Source organism: Gorilla gorilla, chromosome 17 (assembly GCF_029281585.2).
Source record: "Gorilla gorilla gorilla isolate KB3781 chromosome 17, NHGRI_mGorGor1-v2.1_pri, whole genome shotgun sequence".
Taxonomy (NCBI): domain Eukaryota; kingdom Metazoa; phylum Chordata; class Mammalia; order Primates; family Hominidae; genus Gorilla; species Gorilla gorilla.
The window spans coordinates 46,530,648-46,553,181 of NC_073241.2; the positions used below are offsets into that span (position 1 = coordinate 46,530,648).

At 40.9% G+C, this 22,534-nt stretch overlaps 1 protein-coding gene across 24 annotated transcripts in view; it reads left to right on the forward strand.

The window, feature by feature from the left end:
• DLGAP1 (DLG associated protein 1) overlaps positions 1–22,534 on the forward strand; it is a 968,998-nt gene that overhangs the window by 706,806 nt on the left and 239,658 nt on the right. For all 24 annotated transcript variants that reach the window (XM_019014108.4, XM_019014109.4, XM_055368502.2 and 21 more), the window contains one exon: positions 17,677–17,854. In XM_019014108.4, coding sequence (XP_018869653.1) covers positions 17,677–17,854 — 178 coding nt within the window. The remainder of the gene's footprint in view (positions 1–17,676; positions 17,855–22,534) is intronic.

The window sequence follows — 22,534 nt, forward strand, 5'->3', positions numbered from 1 at the left end:
GCTTGCACATCTGTTATAAGCTTAACATGAATTACACTGAAGTCAGTTCTGCATGTTCATCTTAACCTGGAGATGTGAAATTCCCAGGGGCAGGAATCACATGTCCTCCATAACATCCAGCATAAGCATCATGCATAGTCGGCATTCATTTTGTATTGCTTTAAATCTAATGTTGCATAGCCTTGATAACTGAGGAAAGAACATTTAAGTTCCAAGTGCCACAAGAGTCTAAATATGATGGATAAACATATTTGGCATGCTGAAAGAATTGCATTTTATGTTGATAATTTCTACGTCTGATGAATTATTATGGAAAGGACAACACCTTCATTTTGGATAAAGCCAACTTGATAACTAAAATGGGTTATCCCAGCTTCTAGCATGTGGCTTTGCACATAGTGAGCCTGTGGTTTTTGAACAGTTTCTCCAGTTGAGCATTCAGAAATCCCCAACCAAATCAGGTTGGTTTTTTTTGTTTGTTTGTTTTTTATTGGCAGAGCAATATAGATGGAGCAAATAATAAGTTGCAGCATCAACTGAATCCCCAAGATTATTCTCTCAACTCCCTTTCACCCTACCCTGAACCCTGAGCTTCTAGGAGATACCAAAGTCTACAGCTCTTCACAATAGCAGTGTCTCCCAGAAATAATGATGACATTTATGCCCCGTGTCAAACCTTTACGGAGGAAGAACAAGAATATAGAAGGGGTCTATAGGAGTTTGTTCCTCTAATTTGTATCTTAAACTTTAGAAGTTGTCCCTGTGTATAAACTGAGATCTTCGGATGGGGCACATTGGTTGGTGAAATAGATCCCTTTATGAAGTCACACTCCTAAGAAACAGAAGGAAAATTAATGTTTAAGGAAAACTGTGTTGTTGCAAAAGACATAAAATTTGTAAAGGGACTCTGGCCGGCAATGCAAATATCTGGAACAAAGGAAGGAAAGTCAGGCATCTGCAATCCTACTATGCGTGACGCTTATGCTGGAGGAGTCATATGCATGAGTCATATGCATGACTAATCCGACTATGCATGACGCTTATGCTGGATGTTACGGAGGACATGTGATTCCTGCCCTTGAGAATTTCACATCTCCAGATTAAGAAGTACATGCAGAACTGACTTCAATATAATCCATGTTAAGCTTATAAATAGATGTGCAAGCAAGCAACCATAAGAGGGTAGAAAAAGAAGAGACTCATTTGGAGTGCAGGCATTAGGGAGAGCTTCAGACAGAAAGTGGCTTTGAGTTAGACCCTGAGTCTGTAAATAAAAATAGTCTGTGAATAATTTTGGCCAATAATGATCAATATCATCAAGAGATTCACTGTAAACTGAAGCTCCCGTTATTATAGCTTCATAGAAATTTTGAGCTGTCTCATTTTACAGATTAGAAAACTGAATCCCAAGAGTTTAAAGTCACTTTTTTCAGTCTTTCAAATAGTTAATGACAAAGCCAAGACTTATTGTGCAGTGTCCAGATTTCATTGGTCAGGTTTGAATACATTGGGTATTATGTAAAATTTTTGTTCCTGTTTCTTAATTGTTTGTACTGGCTAGAAACTCCAATAATGATGCTGAAATGAAGTGACAAGAACAGTTATCCTCGCCTTGCTCTCAGTCTTTTTTTTTTTTTCTCAAGATAGAGTCTCGCTCTGTCACCCAGGCTGGAGTGCAATCTTGGCTCACTGCAACCTCCGCCTCCCCGGTTCAAGCAATTCTCTGCCTCAGCCTCCCGAGTAGCTAGGATTACAGGCACCCACCACCAAACCTGGCTAATTTTTTTGTATTTTTAGTAGAGACGAGGTTTCACCATCTTGGCCAGGCTGGTCTTGAACTTCTGACCTCATGATCCACCTGCCTTGGCCTCCCAAAGTGCTGGGATTACAGGCAACAGCCACTGCGTCCACCCTCTCTCAGTCTTATAGAAAAAGCCTTCAGTCTTCCACCATTAAGTGTGATATTCCCTGCTGGTCTTTAGTAAATGCCCTTTGTGAGATTAAAAAAGTTTTCTGCTATTTCAAGTTTATTCAGTCTTTATCATTAATAGCTGTTGGGTTTAATCAAATGCATTGTCTACTTCTATGTGAGATGATCTTGTGGGTTTAGTCCTTTGTTTCCTTAATATGGTGTATTATATTAATTGATTTTCAGATACTAAACCAACCTTGCATTCCTGAAGTATGTCTGACTTGGTCATCATGTGTAATCCTTTTTGTATTTTGTGGGATTCCGTTTACTATTGTTTTGTTGGGAATTTTTGGGTGTATATTAATGAGGGCTATTAGTAGGTAGTTTCCTTTCCTTGCACCATTTATTTATTTATTTATTTATTTAATTTGAGGTGGAGTCTCGCTCTGTCACCCAGGCTGGAGTGCAATGGCACAGTCTTGGCTCTATGCAACCTCTGCCTCCCGGGTTCAAGCGATTCTCCTGCCTCAAGCCTCCTAAGTAGCTGGGACTACAGGCACATGCCACCACACCAGGCTAATTTTTGTATTTTTAGTAGAGATGGGGTTTCGCCATTTTGGCCAGGCTGGTCTTGAACTTCTGACCTCGTGATCTGCCTGCCTTGGCCTCCCAAAGTGCTGGGATTATGGGCGTGAGCCACTGCATCCGGCCTCCTTGCAGTATCTTTGGCTTTGATCTCAGGGTGATACTACTCTTATGGATTGAGTTTGGAAATATTTATTCTTCCTCTATTTTCTGGAAGGGTTGATAGACTATTGATATTACCTCTTTAAATGTTTGACATAATCCACCAGTGAAACAATCTGAGCCTGAACTATTATTTATGGAAAGATTTTTATTTAAAAATTAAATTTATTTACCTGTTGGAGATCTATTCAGATTTTTTATTTCTTCTTGAGGCAGTTTTGGTAATTTGGGGGTTTTTTAAGAATTTTTTTCTATTTTGTCTCAGTTGCTGACTTCAGTATTCTCTTATAATCTTTTTACTTTCTGGTGTCAGTCATAATGTTTCCTCTCTTTTTTCTAATTCTGATCATTTGTTTCTTCTCTTTTTTCTTGTTTAATCTTGCTAAAGTATTGATTCTTTTAAAGAGCCTACTTTTGTTCAAAAACAACTAATTCGTTTTTCTTTTGCTTTCCATTTCATTTATTTCCACTATAATAGCTATTATATGCTTCATTCTGCTTGCATTGGATTTAAATTGCTCTTTTTCAAGACTATTAAGGTGAAAGTTTAGATTATTAATTTGAGATAATTTCTTTTTTCTGACATAGATATTTAAAGTTATTAATTTTCCTGTAACTACTGTTTTAACTGCATCCTATAAGTTTTCATATGTTGGGTTTCTATTGTTATTTAGTTCAAAATACTTTGTAATTTCCCTTGCAACTTTCTCTTTGACCTACAGTTTTTATGTGTGGTGTAGGCCAGGTGTGGTGGCTCACACCTGTAATCCCAGCACTTTGGAAGGCCGAGGCGGGCAGATCACAAGGTCAGGAGATCGAGACCATCCTGGCTAACATGGTGAAACCCCGTCTCTACTAAAAATACAAAAAATTAGCCGGGCATGGTGGTGGGCACCTGTAGTCCCAGCTACTCGGGAGGCTGAGGCAGGAGAATGGCATGAATCCAGGAGGCGGAGCTTGCAGTGAGCGAAGATCGTGCCATTGCACTCCAGTCTGGGCGACAGAGTGAGACTCCACCTCAAAAAAAATAATAATGTTTAGTGTAATTTCTAAATTATTGTGCGGTTCCAAAATTTCCTTTTGTTACTAATTTCCAGTTTACTTCTATTATAATTACTGAACATACTTTGTCTACTTTCAATCTTCTAAAATTTATTCAGGCTTGTTTTATGACCTATTATGTGGTCTACCCTAGAGATAGTTCGGTGCACTTGAAAATAGTATGTATTCTGGTTTTGTTTAGTGGAGTGTTCTATAGGTATCCGTTAGTTCTGTTTGGTTGATAGTGTCTTCGAGGTCTTCGGTTTCCTTGTTAATTTTGTCTAATTGTGTTATCCATTGCTGAGAGTCAAGTATTGAAGTGTCTAACTACTATTGTTGAATTATTCATTTATATCTTCAATTCTGTCAGTTTGTGCTTCATGTATTTTGGGACTCTATTGTTAGGTGCATATGTTTATAATTGTAACATTTTTCTTGATGTACTAAGACTTTTGTTGTTATAAGATGCCCCTTGTGTCTTTATTAACTTTGTTTTTTGTCCTAAAGTATATTTGGTCTGAAATTAGTATAGCCTCTCCAGTTCTTTTTTGGGTTTTGTTTTTGTTTTTTTGTTGTTGTTGTTTTTTGTTTTTTGCATGCTATATTTTTGCAAGCCTTTTACTTTCAACCTATTTGTGTCTTTGAATTGAAAGTCTCTGACAGACTGCATAGAATTGGATTCTGTTTTTTATCCAGTCTGACAATCTCAGCCTTTCGATAGGGAAGTTTAATGCATTTGCATGTAATATAATTATTTCTATGGTAGGATTTAGATTTGCCATTTTGCTATTTGTTTTCTATATGTCTGTGTCTCTTTGTTGTCTCTGTTCCTCCATTATTGCTTTCTTTTGTGTTATATATATTTTTTCTAGTGAAAAAATCCTTTGGTTTTCTTTACTAAATATTTTAAAATTATTTTCATAATGGTTACTCCAGAGATTACAATATGTATCTTATCTTAATCTAGTTCAAATCAATATTATTATAGTAGTATGATATGAACTACAATTAATTATAGCAGTTATAATTTAATACTGCATCTTTACATTTGCCTACATTTCTCTCCACTGCAAATGGTGCCATGCATGGTCTATAAATTTTCATGTGCATATGTTTTAATAAACTTTAATTTTTTATAATACATTTTTTTTTTTTTTTTGAGATGGAGTCTTGCTCTGTCGCCAGGCTGGAATGCAGTGGCACGATCTCTGCTCACTGCAACCTCCACCCCCCGGGTTCAAGCAGTTCTCCTGCCTCAGCCTCCCAAGTAGCTGGGACTACAGGCGCACACTGCCACACCCGGCTATTTTTTTTTTTTTTTTTTTTTTTTGTATTTTAGTAGAGACAGGTTTCACCATGTTGCCCAGGCTGGTCTCAAACTCCTGAGCTCAGGCAATCCACCCGCCTCGGCCTCCCAGAGTGCTAGGATTACAGGTGTGAGCCACCCCCAACCCCTCTTTTATAATATAGTTGTACATATTTTATGGTAGTAAGTTATAAAATAAACTACCGTCTACATATATTTTATGCATTCGTGATATACCTAATTCTTTTTTAATTTTTAAAATATTTCTAGGCCACAGTTTGTCTGCAGCTTTTTTCAAATTGTTGCAAATCTTCCAAAAAAAAAATTTCAATACATTTATTGAAGAAAACCAGTGCTCAAGTGGACCCATACAGTTCAAACCTGTGTTGTTCAAGGGTCAACTGTATTCAGTATTATAAGTAATCTAGAGATTATTTAAAGTAGGAGGCTGAGTACGGTGGCTCATGCCTGTAATTTCAGCACTTTGGGAGCAGAGGCAGGCAGATTGCTTGGACCCAAGAGTTCAAGACCAGCCTGGACAACATGGTGAAACCTCATCTCTACTAAAAATACAAAAAAATTAGCAGGGTATGGTGGCATGTGCCTGTAGTTCCAACTACTCAGGAGGCTGAGATGAGAGAATCGCCTGAGCCTGAGAAGTTAAGGCTGCAGTGAGCCGTGATCATGCCACTGCACTCTAGCCTAGATGATGGGAGTGAGACCCTGTCTCAAAAATAAATAAATAAAATAGATGGGAGGATGTGCATAGGTTATTTGCAAATACTATGCCATTTACATAAGGGACTTGAGCATCTCCAGGTTTTGGTATTTGCAGGGAGTCCTGGAACCAATCCCCCACAGATTCCCAAGGACAACAGTATTTTTAAGCCTGGCTTCCTTGGGTTCACTGTGAAATCAGCGTAGTTTAGTGATCAGCCAATGATTGGTCAGAATATGTCTTTAAATACCTTAAGCCAACAAGTCTTCCACCTTTGCTAAGGGAAACTGTATGTGAAGGCATGCTTCCAAATTTCAGGCAGCTTACAAATCAGCCTTAGCATTTACTTCCTGCTTATACAGGATCTCAAGGTCAGCCTTAGCATTTACTTCCTGCTTATACAGGATCTCAAGGTCAGCCACAGGTGAGCGATGGAGCTCCTTTCCTTTCCCAGGTCTTTCCTCAGCATGCACACATCCCTGTAACATGCATAAAGTCTTCTAGATTCTCAGCAATATATCAGAACTTTTCAAGTTCCCTAGGTCTTTCTTTGAAATTTTGGGCCAAGTTCTTTGTTGTTTTCAATAACAGCCTGGGGATAGGGCTTTTCCACAGAGCAGAGCTTCCAATCAGATCAAATAGTTCTGATGCCCTGGGATCCAGGCTTTTGAGGGGAGATGTGAGACCAGTAAAAATATTAACTGTTCACTGGAGATGGTGGTTTCAACAGAGCTCCAAAAGGGTGCATCCACTCTGTTGGCTGCAAGGCTGCCATCTGTTCACAGCTAGCATGCCAGCGCCGGGAAGCAGGGCAATGGGCATATCCCCAAGTTAAATCTCCAAAGACCCCATTGTTTTTATCTAAAATCAGCAGTTTTTCTTGGATAAATGAGTTTGTTCGTTCCCTGCCTTTGGTTACTTAGTTCAGGAATGGTTGATTTTAATCGTTTTGCCAATATGTTAACCTAATTCCTCTCTGTCATTCCAGAAGTCCCACCCCCTTATGTAAAGTTTCTTGCTCATTTATCTCAAATGTTTTCCTATAAAATTTTTATGCGCTGACACAAAAACTTTTACATGATTGTTTATTACAGCATTATTCATAATAGCCAAAAAAATAAAAACAAGCCAACTGTCCATCAACTGATGAATGGACAGATTTTGGTGTATATTCATACGGTGCAATATTATTCAGCTATACAAAGGAATGAAGTACTGATACATGCTACAACACGGATGAACCTTGAAAACATCATGCTAGGGCTGGGTGCAGTGGCTTGCACCTACATGTAGTCCCAACTACATGGGAGCTGAGGCAGGAGGATTGTTTAGGCCCAGGAGTTGGAAGCTGCAGTGAGCTGTGATCATGCCACTGCACTCCAGCCTGGGCAGCAGAATGAGAACCCATCGTAAAAAGGAAGGAGAGAGAGATAGGGGGGTGGGGAGGGGGAGAGGGAGAAAGAGAGAGAGTGGAGAGAGAGAAAGACAGAGAAGAAAGAAAGAGAGAGAGAAGGAAGGAAGGAAGGAAGGGAGGGAGGGAGGATGGAGGGAGGGAGGGAGAGAGGGAGGGAGGAAAGAAAATATCATGCTAAGTTAAAGAAGACAGATACCAAAGGCCACAGATTGTACGATTCCATGTACATGAAGTGTCCGGAACAGGCAAAGGCATACATACAAGGGGTAGATGTGGGATTTGGGCTAGGGAAGAATGGAGAGTGACTATAATGGGCATAAGATTGGAGGGGGGGATGATGAAAATGTTCTAAAATTCAGTAGTAATTATGATTACATAATTTTATGAATATACTAAAAATCACTGAAGTATACACACTTTAAAAGGGTGACTTTTATGGTACTGTGTATAAATTATATCACAATAAAACTTTATGAGCCGGCGGTGGTGGCTCACACCTGTAACCTCAACCCTTTGGGAGGCCAAGGCAGGCAGATTACTTGAAGTCAGGAGTTCGAGACCAGCCTGGCCAACATGATGAAACCCTGTCTCCACTAAAAATACAAAAATTAGCTGGGTGTGGTGGCACACGCTTGTAATCCCAGCTACCTGGGAGGCTGAGGTAGGAGAATCACTTGAACATGGGCAGCAGAGGTCACAGTGCGCGGAGATCGCGCCACTGCATTCCAGCCTGGGTGACAGAGTAAGACTCCATCTCATTAAAAAAAAAAAAAAAGAAGAAGAAGAAGAAGTCCGGGCACAGTGGCTCACGCCTGTAATCCCAGCACTTTGGGAGGCCAAGGCAGGCAGATCACGAGGTCAGGAGTTTGAGACCAGCCTGGCCAATATGGTGAAACCCTGTCTCTACTAAAAATACAAAAATTATCCAGGCGTGGTGGCGCACGCGCACACCTCTAGTCCCAGCTACTCGGGAGGCTGAGGCAGAAGAATCACTCGAAACCGGGAGGCAGAGGTTGCAGTGACACAAGATCGCACCACTGCACTCCAGGCTGGGTGACAGAGTGAGACTCCGTCTCAAAAAAAAAAAAAAAAAAAAATTTTGTCGGGGCACAGGAGGATCACTTGGGACCAGGAGTTCGAGACCAGCCAGGGCAACATAACGATACCCCGTCTCTACAAAAAAAATTTTTAATTAGCCAGGTGTAGTGACACACACCTGTGGTCCCAGCTACTCGGGAGACTGAAATGGGAGGATTGCTTGAGCCCAGGAGTTCAAGGCCTCAGTGAGCTGTGATAGCACCATTGCACTCCAGCCTGGGCAACAGAGTGAGACCCTGACTCAAAAAGAAAAAAGAAAGAAAATGAAAAATGTTTTACAGCAAAGTATTTTAGGTCTAGAATAATGATCAACTGAGTTACCCTCTTCATTTATTTATTTACTCATCCATTTCATGAGATGATTTAAAGACAGTGCCTGGCATAAAGGAAGCACTCAAGTGTTAGGGGTTATTAGTGGTAATTAAAGTAAGACATTTAAGTGCCAGTGTACCACTGTGTAACAAAATGAATGAAATATTGATTCTGCTTCTAAGAGCTCAGAAATCTGAAGAGTACACAAACGTATAACCAAATATTAATAATTACAACAATGGGAAAAGTGTGTAATAGAGAAGTATAAAAGCCACTATAGGGGTACAGATGGAGGACTTTAGTCTGGGAAGAACAAAGGAGGCCTTCTGAAAGGGAAATGACCTAAATAGAGGTTCTAACACCCAGTGACCTACTAAAATGAGTTGAAGAGTTTGGTGGGTGGAAAGCAGAGGAAGGAGAGCATTCCAGGCCATAGAAACAGTGTGTGCAAAGATGAAACTTGCGAAGGCATGCGTGATCACGTGGGGAAACAGCAAACGAGGAGACTGGAAAATCAAATAAAGAGTTTAGAGTTTCTCCTGTGGTTAAGAGGATTCACCCAAGGAGCCTACGTAAGAGAGTGTCGAAGTTAACTAGCAGGACCAGAGAGATACATTCAAGGATACAGGACTCGTGATAGGAGCATGGTTAGGAGAATCAAGGTGAAGCCTGGACTGAGGAAGCAGTAGACCAAGAAGTGCTGAAGGAGACCGGGCGCAGTGGCTCACGCCTGTAATCCCAGCACTTTGGGAGGCCGAGGCGGGTGGATCACGAGGTCAGGAGATCGAGACCATCCTGGCTAACACGGTGAAACCCCGTCTCTACTAAAAATACTAAAAATTAGCCGGGCGTGGTGGCGGGCGCCTGTAGTCCCAGCTACTCGGGAGGCTGAGGCAGGAGAATGGCGTGAACCCAGGAGGCGGAGCTTGCAGTGAGCCGAGATCGCGCCACTGCACTCCAGCCTGGGCGACAGAGTGAGACTCCGCCTCAAAAAAAAAAAAAAAAAAAAAAAAAAAAAGTGCTGAAGGAGAGAGAGGCAAGAACTGAATATGGAACTACCATTCGACCCAGCAATCCCACTACCAGGTAGATATCCAAAGGAAAATAAATCCTTCTACCAAAAGGACACATGCACGTGTATGTTTATTGCAGCACTGTTCACAATAGCAAAGACATGGAATCAATCTAGGTGCCTATCAGCAGTGGGCTGGATAAAGAAATATGGTGCATACACACCATGGAATACTACACAGCCATAACAATGAAATCATGTCCTTCACAGCAACATGGATGCAGCTGGAAGCCATTATCTGAAGCAAATTAACGCAGGAAACAAAAACCAAATGCCTCATGTTGTCACTTATAAATGGGAGCTAAACAGTGGGTACACGCAGACATGAAGATGGCAACAACAGACTCTGGGGACTACTAGAGAGGGGATGGAGGGAGGGGGACAAGGGTCGAAAGACTAACTGTTGGGTACTGTGGTGCCCACTACCTGGGTGATGAGATCAATCATACCCCAAAACCTCGGTATCACACACAATATATTCATGTAGTAAACCTGCACATGTAACCCCAAATCCAAAAAGTTGGAAACAAGGAAAGAGAGAGAAGAAACCATATTTAAATGTATATAGGAAGTAGAAACAAGAAAATATGATGATCAGCTGGATTTGGACAGTTAAGAAAAAAAGACAGGATAAATTTCTGGATTTCTAGTTTGGTTGACTGGGTAGATTTCAGTGCCATTCATCTCAATGTGGATTTAAAAAATAAGAAAATTTGAGGAGAAAGGTATGTGTTCATTTGGGGTTCATGACAATTTTTTGGTACTTGTAGAACATCTGGATAGAAATGTACAGTAGTTACTTAAAACTTCAGTTTTGAAGTTCAAGAGATCTCTAGACTACAAATAGATTTGGGAGTGATTAGCATAAGGTTGGTAATAGAAGCCATTGAGGAGATGAGATTGTCCATAAACAGAATTACAATAAAAACAGAATATAAACAATTATAAAGTATTAGGGAATAAAAGCATGTAAGGGCAAGTTAGAGGAAGAGGAACCCAAATGAGAATCCAGGCTGGATTCCCCAAGAAATAGAAGGAGATGTTGGCCGGGCGCAGTGGCTCACCCCTGTAATCCCAGCACTTTGGGAGGCCAAGTCAGGCAGATCACTTAAGGTCATGAGTTCAAGACCAGCCTGACCAAAATGGTGAAACCCCCCTCTCTACTAGAAATACAAAAAAATTAGCTGAGTGTGGTGGCACCCGCCTGTAATCCCAGCTACTTGGGAGGCTGAGGCAGGAGAATCACTTTAACCCAGGAAGCAGAGGTTGCAGTGAGCTGAGATTGCACCACTGCACTCCAGCCTGGGCAACAGAGTGAGACTCTGTCAAAAAAAAAAAAAAGAAGAAGAAGAAGGAGGAGGAGGAGAAGGAGGAGGAGGAGGAGGAGAAGGAGAAGGAGAAGACAGAATAGGAACGTGGAAGTTAAAAGGCCAAGTTTCCATTGGAATTATCTTCAACACTATGTGATCTCTCATAGTCATGGTTTCTTTATCTATAAGGTAGTATTAACAGTAGCCAGGCATTGGATAAATGGTAACAAATGTCAGGTATTATTATAAAGTAGAAATAACTCAAGAGGCAACTACAAAAGTAAACAACTTTAATGAAAGTTACATTTCTATACGGATTATAAAGCCATTATAGGTAAGGTTACTGAAAAGAAAGACTTCATTTTACCAAAGCAGATTGACTACTAAAATGCCCTGTGTTTGATTCCCTGAAACTAGTTCAACAGAGAACTGTCACCTACTAAGTACCATTGTCCACACCAAAGCCCAAGGGATCAAAGCCTCTCAGTTTAAGCCGTTAATGTTTATGAGTATGATTTGATAAAAGTGTCATGACCAAGGCCAAATACGTTCATTTTTGAAATACAATGAAGTTAGATTAACCTCCTGAGGCCGTAAAATGTTTCCTTTGGGTCCCATGGAAGAGCCTTATATTCCAATACTTTTGTAAATCAGAGAGAAGACAACGTGAAAATGAACAAAACTTAGGGTGCAGATGGCTCCATAAGATGGTCCATCACCTCCAAAGATTCTCCCGTTAGACTCCATAACCTGGAAGCATTTCCTTCTTTGGGGGAAAAAGCATCCCAGCCATCTGAAGTTATTTTCAGTAATATGTTGCAAAGTTAGTCATTTTGTCTTTTGAGACACTGGTTTAAAACTTTGTGGTCTGATGATTACTGTACACGCTCTTCTTCGCAATGGCAGCCTTCCAGATACAAAGGGTCAAGCTTGTTTGTGTGGTTGGCTCACTGTCACCTAAGAACTTCCCATTATTGGTTGTACTTTAAAGTCATGATAATGAATGGGACCTACCAGCCCAAAAAATCAAAATCTCCCCTTAGTTCTGATAAGCTAGGAAAAGTTAACTTAGCATAAGTAATTTAGGGAGAAGGGTGGAAAAAGAAGAGTGCCATTTCATTAGACCAACACTGAAAATAATTAATGTAACATGAGAGAGTTAATGTTTCTGAATATGCACACTCTCTTTCTTCTGAGCAGATCAACTTTCTTTTGAGGTAAAGTCAAAGTTATCGATGCACTATTTTGGTGTTTATTTAATGAGCGTTTCTGCATCCGGAGCACATGGGCATATAGTAACCTTTATATTGATAGCGGAGGGCTCTGTTCTATAAGTGGGCAAGATAAAACAGTTCATTTTCTTATATTTTGTGTGTTATTAATGTATGCATTGTTTTATCAGGAATGACTCACCAAAGAAGAACTATTGAATTCCTTCTGAATGATGTTTCACTTTGAAATTTGGGAATTGTGCCTTATTTCATAACGAGTGGCCAGAGTGAATGATTGTTGCAATGATGCCTCATTTCCCCATTCAGCCAGCAGACGCTCATTTTTCAAAACGCCGGACTTTCACTTCTTCTTTGAATATACACCATTTATGAAACAGCCACTCCCGTCACTGCCCTGATAACATTTGGAATGGCATCATCATTTATGTTGGCAATATCATTGCTCTGGGTCAGGTTGCAAAACAGTCAAAGAAACACATTTGTCATCTAATGCGCAAGTTCTAAAGAGAAGTGAACTTTAGGTTATAAATGCTTCCAGCTACGATTCTCTTTTTCTAAAAAAGATCTTAAAAGGAAAACGAATTTTTCAGTTTGTTTGTTGGTTGAAATTTTTGGCATTGGTATTATAAAGTGATGCAGCTGGAATCACCATAATAGCACATAACACATGGAAAATATTACCTTGACCTGGCAAACTATTTTCGTGTTTGACCACTACTTGAAGGATCCATAGGGCACATTTCTAGAACAATTTTTTTCTTTTACTTTTTTATATTAAAAAATACAGACAGGGCCTCACTATGTAGCCCAGGCTGGTCTGGGCTCAAGAGTTCCTTCCACGTAGGCCTCCCAAAGTGCTAGGATTACAGGTGTGAGCCACACTGCACTCAGCCTAGTTTATCTTTTGTAACAGTAAAATGCAATAAGAGATTTCTTTTCGATGTTATATTCTAGATCTGTCTTAATTTGGTTTCTCCCTCAGTGCAGCTGCAAAAAGTGGTTGCTTATCACATTCTCAGGGTTTAGTATTATTAAGAATAGTTTTTGGCTGTTATGTATTAAGTAATTCCATACAAGCTTTAAGAATAGATGCAATCGTACACATTGCTACTAAGAGGACACTTAGAATATAGGGAATATCTTTACAATTTGAGGACATCAAGATAGATGTACATGAATGTAATGTGTAAATGTATGTTTTTTAAAATCCACATTTCTCTAATTACTAGTGAGATCGAGCATTTTGTCATATGCTTGGTGATATATAAAGTTACTTTCCTGTGAATTTATATATTTATTTTCTTATGATTCCCTCTTTATAGGCTTTGACCATTTTTTATTGTGTTGGTTTCATTATTTTTATTCATAATTTAAATATTATGCATGTGAACCCTTTTTGCTGCTTAGTGTTGCAAATATGTTCTTATACACAATGACTATTTTTCTTAACATTGTTGACAGGATCTTTGGCTGAACAAAAGTTTTAAATTTTCATGTACTTCCATTCATTAACCTTTCTCTTTATGGCGTCTAAGTTTACCACGATGCTTCTAAAGTCTTTCTCTACCATATTCCTTTGCATTTCTTTAGGCCTTCTTTATTGCCTTCCATAAGGCTTTATAGGTTTTTTTATTCATAAAACGTTGATAAATTTCTCTTTAAATTGTTTAAGTATAGAAATTGAGATTATAAAATATAATCTATATTGTATTGGAGAACTTTAAGTTTTTAAAATATTATTTTTTGTCTATATGCTTAGTAGGAATTCACTTTTCCCCAAGTGGAGGCAAAAAAGGTCTAACTCCATTATTAAATGCTTGATCTTTTCCTTGCCTATTCCAACTGCCACGTTTGCAATATATTATATTCAAACACATACTTAGTTCTGTTTCTGGAGTCCTTATTTCATTCTACTGCTTTGTCAGTTCCTTTACTAACATGACCCATTTTCATCATTGCAGCTATAAAGTATAGCTGAGGCCGGGCATGGTGGCACACTCCTGTAATCCCAGCACTTGGGGAGGCCAAGGTGGGCAGATCACTTGAGGTCAGGAGTTCGAGACCAGCCTGGCCAACATGGTGAAACCCCTTCTCTACAAAAATACAAAAATTAGCTGGGCTTGATGGCATGTTCCTGTAATCCCAGCTGCTCTGGAGGCTGACGCAGGAAAATCGCTTGAACCCAGGAGGCGGAGATTGCAGTGAGCCGAGATCGCACTACTGCACTCCAGCCTGGGCAATAAAGCAAGACTCTATCTCAAAAAAATAAATAAAAATAAAAAATAAAATATAGCTGAGATCAGATAAAGGGCATTCCTCCCCTTGTTTTTTATTTATTTTTATTTTCTGGCTGTTCTTAGAACCTTTAGACCTCCTTACTCATCAACCACATTTAATTTTCGTGTGGATTCTCAAATCTATCTCTTCCTCTCTACTACCACTGATACTTAACTGAGCCGTTTTCCCTTGTTTAGATTGTAGCAACATTGCAACCACCTTAACTGGCCTTCTTTCTCTAGTATTGCCCAGTTTAGTCTACCCTCTAAACTCCATAAGGAAATCTGATTATTTTGAGGACTCACGTAATTTTTTACAACAGTTTTGTGGAAATATAATACACATAACATATAATTCACCATTTTCAAGTGTACAATTTAATGATTTTCATATATTCAGAGTTGTGCAACCAACACTATAACTAATTTTAGAACTGTTTTATCACTGCAAAGAGAAACTCCATACCCTTCAGATATCACTTCCTAATGCCACCATCTTCCTATGCTTTCCCCACCCAGCTCCAGTCAACCACTCACCTACTTTCTATCTTTAGCAATTTGCCTATTCTGGACATTTCATGTAAGTAGAATCATGTAATATGTGGTCTTTTGTAATATGAGGCTTCTTTCAGTTAGCATGATGTTCTCAAAGTTCATCTATATTATAGCATGTATCAATACTTCATTCCTTTTTTTACTCAAATAGTTCGTTTACCACATTCCATCTACTCAGCGTTAGATAGACATTTGGGTTGCTTCCACCTTTTGTCTGTTATGAATAATGCTGCTCTGAATCTTATATAAACTTTAAAATGAGTTTGTTACATTTGAATAAAATTTCTATGGAGATTTATGGGGCAGTGGCTTATGCCTGTAATCCCAACACTTTGGGAGGCCAAGGTGGGCAGATCACTTGAGGTCAGGAGTTTGAGACCAGCCAGGCCAACATGGTGAAACCCCATCTCTACTAAAAATACAAAAATTAGCCAGCCACGGTGGCGTGCGTGTGTCATTCCGGCTACTCGGGAGGCTGAGGCAGGAGAATCACTTGAACCCAGGAGGTGAAGGTTGCAGTGAGCTGAGATCACACCACTGCACTCCAGCCTGGGCGACAGAGTGAGACTCCATCTCAAAAATAGAAAAAAGGTAAAATTTATATGGAGATTTTTGTCGCAATTACATTAAATTTATAGATAAATTTAGGGAAAATTTAAGTTTTTTTACAGGAAAATTGTTGTGGGGGTTTTTTGCATTAATTTAGCTCTTACTTAGTGCCTTCCATAAATTTTATCATTTTCTTCATAAAATTTGATGCGTTTCTTTTTTGTAATTTCTGTGTATTTTATGTTTTGCAATTTTAAAGGGAATTTTTTTCATTAAAATTTTATTTGATGATACATGGAAAAGCTGTTAATTTATGTATTGTTACCTTGTATCTAGCTACCTTGAGGATTTCCCTTAAAAGTTCTCATGGTTTTTCAGTTGATTTTCTCTTAATTTACAGATAATTGATTACATAATCTATAAATACTCAAAACTTATCTCTTTACAATGTTTATATTACTTATTTTTCAAAATTTTCTGATTTCACTGGCTAGGATGATAAATAATAGCGGCTATGGGGGCATACATCTTTTTCCCTATCAACTTTAATTTATTTAATTAGGAACAATGTTACAGCCAAAATTAAAGAAATCTAATAAAGAAAGAAAAATCACACTAATACCATGTGAAAAGAAACTTTAAAAATAACTAACATTGGCCGGGCACAGTGGCTCATGCCTTTAATCCCAACACTTTGGGAGGCCGAGGCAGGCAGGTCACTTGAGGCCAGGAGTTCAAGACCAGCCTGGCCAACACAGCAAAACCCCATCTCTACAAAAAGTACAAAAATTAGCCAGGCATGGTGGTGTGTACCTGTTGTCTCAGCTATTCAGGGGCTGAGGCATGAGAATTGCTTGAACCCAGGAGGCGGAGGCTGCAGTGAGCCAAGATCACGCCACTGCACTCCAGCCTGGACGACAGAGCAAGACTCTGTCTCAAAAATTAAAATAAAGGCCGGGCGCGGTGGCTCACGCCTGTAATCCCAGCACTTTGGGAGGCCAAAGTGGGCGGATCACGAGGTCAGGAGATCGAGACCATCCTGGATAACACGGTGAAACCCGTCTCTACTAAAAATACAAAAAAAAATAGCCGGGCGTGGTGGCAGGTGCCTGTAGTCCCAGCTACTCAGGAGGCTGAGGCAGGAGAATGGCATGAACCCGGGAGGTGGAGTTTGCAGTGAGCCAAGGTCGCGCCACTGCACTCCAGCCTGGGTGACACAGCAAGACTCCGTCTCAAAAAAAAAAAAAAAAAAAAAAAAAAAATTTTAAAATAAAATAAAATAGCTAACATTAAATTGATTATATATGAATAGAAAGACTGAGGAAGAATATACCCCAAACTGCTATGAGTAGTTCTTTTAAGGGTATGGAATTCTACAGACAGGAACAAGGGGAGACAGAGGGACCCACTTTCTACTTTGTGCACATCTGTATAGCTTGGCTATTTGCAATTAGCATTTTCTACTTTTATAATTTTACAATGCATCCTAGAATAAATCCAAAGAATACAAAGTGTGTAGTGACTTGTCTTTACATATAAAGATTGAGAGGTATGCCTTTTTAATGGCTAAGGTGTAAGTTCTGTTCACGAAGTTCAATTTCAACTATATTAGAGAGTTAAAGATGGAAAGAAGGAAGGAAGGAAGGAAGGAAAGAAGGAAGGAAGGAAGGAAGGAAGGAAGGAAGGAAGGAAGGAAGATAAATTGGTAGATAAAAATACAGATATAGATATATACCCACTTACTGTTACCAAACAGTCCAAAAACAAAAAGATGGCCACAGGAAAGAAATAGATACAAAGAAAAGCTTTACAAATTACACAAGTCAGAATTCCAGGGCAGGACAATTGCTGCTTATTATCTGCTTCCTAGGATGGCTAGGAAAATGTGAATGAGGCAATTAGTTCATGGTTGAAGAGAATGTTAATTGCTCTCTAATGTCATCAGATCTTGATGATTTCCTATCAAAAGCTCTTCCTTCTGAGACACTGTGGGGGAGTTTAGTAATCACAGAAAGGCATCTATGTCATGTGTCCCAGTATTTAGGGTGCTACATAAATGACAATAGTGCCACATCTTATTGCTTCCTGCATTTTGGAATGTGACTAATGCACCTCTTCCATTGTTCCCTTCCAGAATCTCCAATGAACACTCACCCAAACTCCAGATCCGGAGTCATAGTTACCTGAGGGCAGTGAGTGAAGTCTCCATCAACCGGAGCCTGGACAGCCTCGACCCTGCAGGCTTGCTCACATCACCAAAGTTCCGCTCCAGGAATGAGAGCTACATGCGAGCCATGAGCACCATCAGCCAGGTGAGGGCCGTCAGGGCAGCGGTGGTCAGGAGCCATTAGTGGCAGGAAGGTTAGTGAGAATTGAGAGGGCATGAGGTGGGGAGCAGTCATTCATCCAGTAGACCATTGATGGATCAGACAGGAGGTCCAGTCAAGTGCTGCAAAGAGCATGCCATGGGTTCAGCCGCAGTAAGCCCCCAGTATCAATGGTCTGCCAGGAGGTGGGGCCCTCTGTAGGTGGATAAAGCACAATGAAGAGCGTCCTTGGAAATTCACTAGAGATCAGGAGTTCAAGATCAGCCTGGCCAACATGGTGAAACCCTGTATCTATCAAAAATACAAACATAAGCCTGGCATGGTGGCACCCATCTGTGATCCCAGCTACTCTGGAGGCTGAGGCAAGAGAATCACTTGAAACTGGGAGGCAGAGGTTGCAGTGAACCGAGATCACGTCACTGCACTCCAGCCTGGGCGACATAGCAAGACTCTTTCTCTGTTAAAAAAAAAAAAAAAGAAAAAGAAAACTTTGGCTTTTAAACAAGCAAGGGATATGAATCTAACTTTGATGTAGGATAACTAATCTGGCAAAAAAACATAGGAAAGATTGGAGAGAATGAGAAGCTAGAAGCAGAGAGGCTAGTTTGGAAGACACTGTGATCATCAAGGTGAAAATTAATGTTACTGATGGTGGTGGTGACCATAGTGGTGATGTTGGTGTGTTGGTGATAATGATGGCAGTGATGGTGATGATGGCGATGGTGGTGATGGTGATGGTGATGGTGGTGATGTTGGTGATGGTGTTGGTAGTGATGGTGGTGGTAATTATGGTGATGGCAGTGGTAGTGGTAGTGATAGTAATGGTGATGGTGATGGTGGTGGCAGTGATGATGGTAATGGTGGTGACAGTGATGGTAACAGTAATGGCAGTGGTGATTGTGATGCTGGTGATGGTGATGGTGGTGGTGATGGTGATGTGGTTGGTGGTGGTGGTGGTGATGGTGATGGTGATGTGCTGATGGTGGTGGTGGTGATGGTGGTGGTGGTGGTGGTGGTGTGATGTGGTGGTGATGGTGGTGGTGATGGTGGTGGTGATGGTGATGGTGATGTGGTGGTGGTGGTGGTGGTGATGGTGGTGGTGATGGTGATGGTGATGTGGTGGTGGTGGTGATGGTGATGGTGATGTGGTGGTGGTGGTGATTTGGTGGTGGTGGTGGTGGTGATGTGGTGGTGATGGTGATGGTGGTGGTGGTGGTGATGGTGATGGTGGTGGTGATGGTAATGTAATGGTGGTGGTGGTGATGTGGTGGTGGTGATGGTGGTGGTGGTGATGGTGATGGTGATGGTGATGTGGTGGTGGTGGTGGTGATGATGGTGGTGGTGGTGGTGGTGATGTGGTGGTGGTGGTGGTGGTGATGGTGATGGTGATGTGGTGGTGGTGGTGGTGATGGTGGTGGTGATGGTGATGGTGATGTGGTGGTGATGGTGGTGGTGATGTGGTGGTGGTGGTGGTGGTGGTGGTGATGTGGTGGTGGTGGTGGTGGTGGTGATGTGGTGGTGGTGGTGGTGGTGGTGGTGATGATGGTGGTGGTGATGGTGATGGTGATGTGGTGGTGGTGGTGGTGGTGATGGTGATGGTGATGTGGTGGTGGTGGTGATTTGGTGGTGGTGGTGGTGGTGATGTGGTGGTGATGGTGATGGTGGTGGTGGTGGTGATGGTGATGGTGGTGGTGGTGGTGATGGTGATGTGGTGGTGGTGGTGGTGGTGATGGTGATGGTGATGTGGTGGTGGTGGTGATTTGGTGGTGGTGGTGGTGGTGATGTGGTGGTGATGGTGATGGTGGTGGTGGTTGTGATGGTGATGGTGATGGTGGTGGTGGTGGTGATGGTAATGGTGGTGGTGGTGGTGGTGGTGGTGATGTGGTGGTGGTGGTGGTGGTGATGTAGTGGTGGTGATGGTGGTGGTGGTGATGTAGTGGTGGTGATGGTGGTGGTGGTGATGTGGTGGTGGTGATGGTGGTGATGTGATGTGATGTGGTGGTGGTGGTGGTGGTGGTGGTGGTGGTGGTGGTGGTGGTGATGTGATGTGGTGGTGGTGGTGGTGATGGTGGTGGTGGTGAGGTGATGGTGGTGGTGGTGGTGATGGTGGTGGTGGTGGTGAGGTGGTGGTGGTAGTGGTGATGGTGGTGGTGGTGACAGTGGTGACAGTGGTGGTGATAATCATGGTGGTGGTGGTGTTGGTAATGGGTGGCAGTGGTGGTTGTGATGGTGATGGTGGTGGTGGTGGTGGTCGTGATGGTGGTGGTGATGATTATGGTAATAGCGATGGTGACAGTGGTGGCAGTGGTGGTTATGATGGTGGTTGTGGTGATTGTGGTGATAGTGATGGTGACAGTCGTGGTGGTGGTCATGATAGTGATTGTGATGGTGGTAGCAGTGACAGTGGTGATAGTGATGCTATGGTGTGGTGCTGGTATAGATGAAAACAAGGTATTCAGAAAAAAAATATGAAATGGTAGGCTGATCACTGAAACATCTGTCAAAATAAGACCCTGAAATAGGAACACTGCTCTCATTCTGTCCCTATCAACAAAATTAAGCTCCCTGCTCTAAATGGAGTCCTGAAGAAAAAAATCGGGAACTGCAGGGCAGGCTCCAAGGGCAGAGTAGGGAGGGAGCCAGGGAAAGCTGTCATGTGGGATTTCAATGCTGACCCATCCTGTGTTTCCTTGCTTTACAGAAATCTCCAAGAACATGCAAACCTATTCGTGCTAGTTACTGCTTGTCCAATGATATACATTATCCCAATTCTCAGGGAAATAGCTGGAGCCTCATTTTGGTGCATTTTGGACTTGTTTTGTTTTTATCTTTTTTACAATAAGTAATATAACATTTAAAACTTTTTGGAGCACATATTTATTCTGCATGGCCTAAAGGTCACACAGTCATTGAGAATTATAAAATGGTCTACAAACCTAGGGGTCATACATGCAGAATACATCAGTGGATTTAAAATATTCTGTTGGAAAAATATTTATATACATTCATGGTTTTCATAACTTTATGGAGAACTTTTAATTTCCCCCAGCAGCACACTACCCTTGCAGCTCACTGTTTTTAGTCTCTGGCTGCACATTTGACCTTCTTTGGGGCAACATCACTTTCTAGTGATAGCTTAGTAAGATACCAACAAATCATTGCACAGACACATGGGAGAAGTAATGCTGTCAGGTCAAGCACTGCAATTCCATGACGTAGCCATTTGGCCTTAGGTAAAATACAGAAAGAATGGCCAGCTGAAATGGATTCCTAATGACACATCATTTTTCTAGTTCCATATTCAATTTTCAAGTAACACAGTATCTTTTTTTTTTCTTTTATTATTATACTTTAAGTTTTAGGGTACATGTGCACATTGTGCAGGTTAGTTACATATGTATACATGTGCCACACTGGTGCGCTGCACCCACTAACTTGTCATCTTGCATTAGGTATATCTCCCAATGGTATCCCTCCCCCCTCCCCCCACCCCACAACAGTCCCCAGAGTGTGATGTTCCCCCTTCCTGTGTCCATGTGATCTCATTGTTCAATTCCCACCTATGAGTAAGAATATGCGGTGTTTGGTTTTTTGTTCTTGTGATAGTTTACTGAGAATGATGATTTCCAATTTCATCCATGTCCCTACAAAGGACATGAACTCATCATTTTTTATGGCTGCATAGTATTCCACGGTGTATATGTGCCACATTTTCTTAATCCAGTCTATCATTGTTGGACATTTGGGTTGGTTCCAAGTCTTTGCTATTGTGAATAGTGCCACAATAAACATACATGTGCATGTGTCTTTATAGCAGCATGATTTATAGTCCTTTGGTTATATACCCAGTAATGGGATGGCTGGGTCAAATGGTATTTCTGGTTCTAGATCCCTGAGGAATCGCCACACTGACTTCCACAATGGTTGAACTAGTTTACAGTCCCACCAACAGTGTAAAAGTGTTCTTATTTCTCCACATCCTCTCCAGCACCTGTTGTTTCCTGACTTTTTAATGATCGCCATTCTAACTGGTGTGAGATGGTATCTCATTGTGGTTTTGATTTGCATTTCTCTGATGGCCAGTGATGATGAGCATTTTTTCATGTGTTTTTTGACTGCATAAATGTCTTCTTTTGAGAAGTGTCTGTTCATGTCCTTTGCCCACTTTTTGATGGGGTTGTTTGTTTTTTTCTTGTAAATTTGTTTGAGTTCATTGTAGATTCTGGATATTAGCCCTTTGTCAGATGAGTAGGTTGCAAAAATTTTCTCCCATTTTGTAGGTTGCCTGTTCACTCTGATGGCAGTTTCTTTTGCTGTACAGAAGCTCTTTAGTTTAGTTAGATCCCATTTGTCAATTTTGTCTTTTGTTGCCATTGCTTTTGGTATTTTAGACATGAAGTCCTTGCCCATGCCTATGTCCTGAATGGTATTGCCTAGGTTTTCTTCTAGAGTTTTTATGGTTTTAGGTCTAACGTTTAAATCTTTAATCCATCTTGAATTAATTTTTGTATAAGGTGTAAGGAAGGGATCCAGTTTCAGCTTTCTCCATATGGCTAGCCAGTTTTCCCAGCACCATTTATTAAATAGGGAATCCTTTCCCCATTGCTTATTTTTCTCAGGTTTGTCAAAGATCAGATAGTTGTAGATATGTGGTGTTATTTCTGA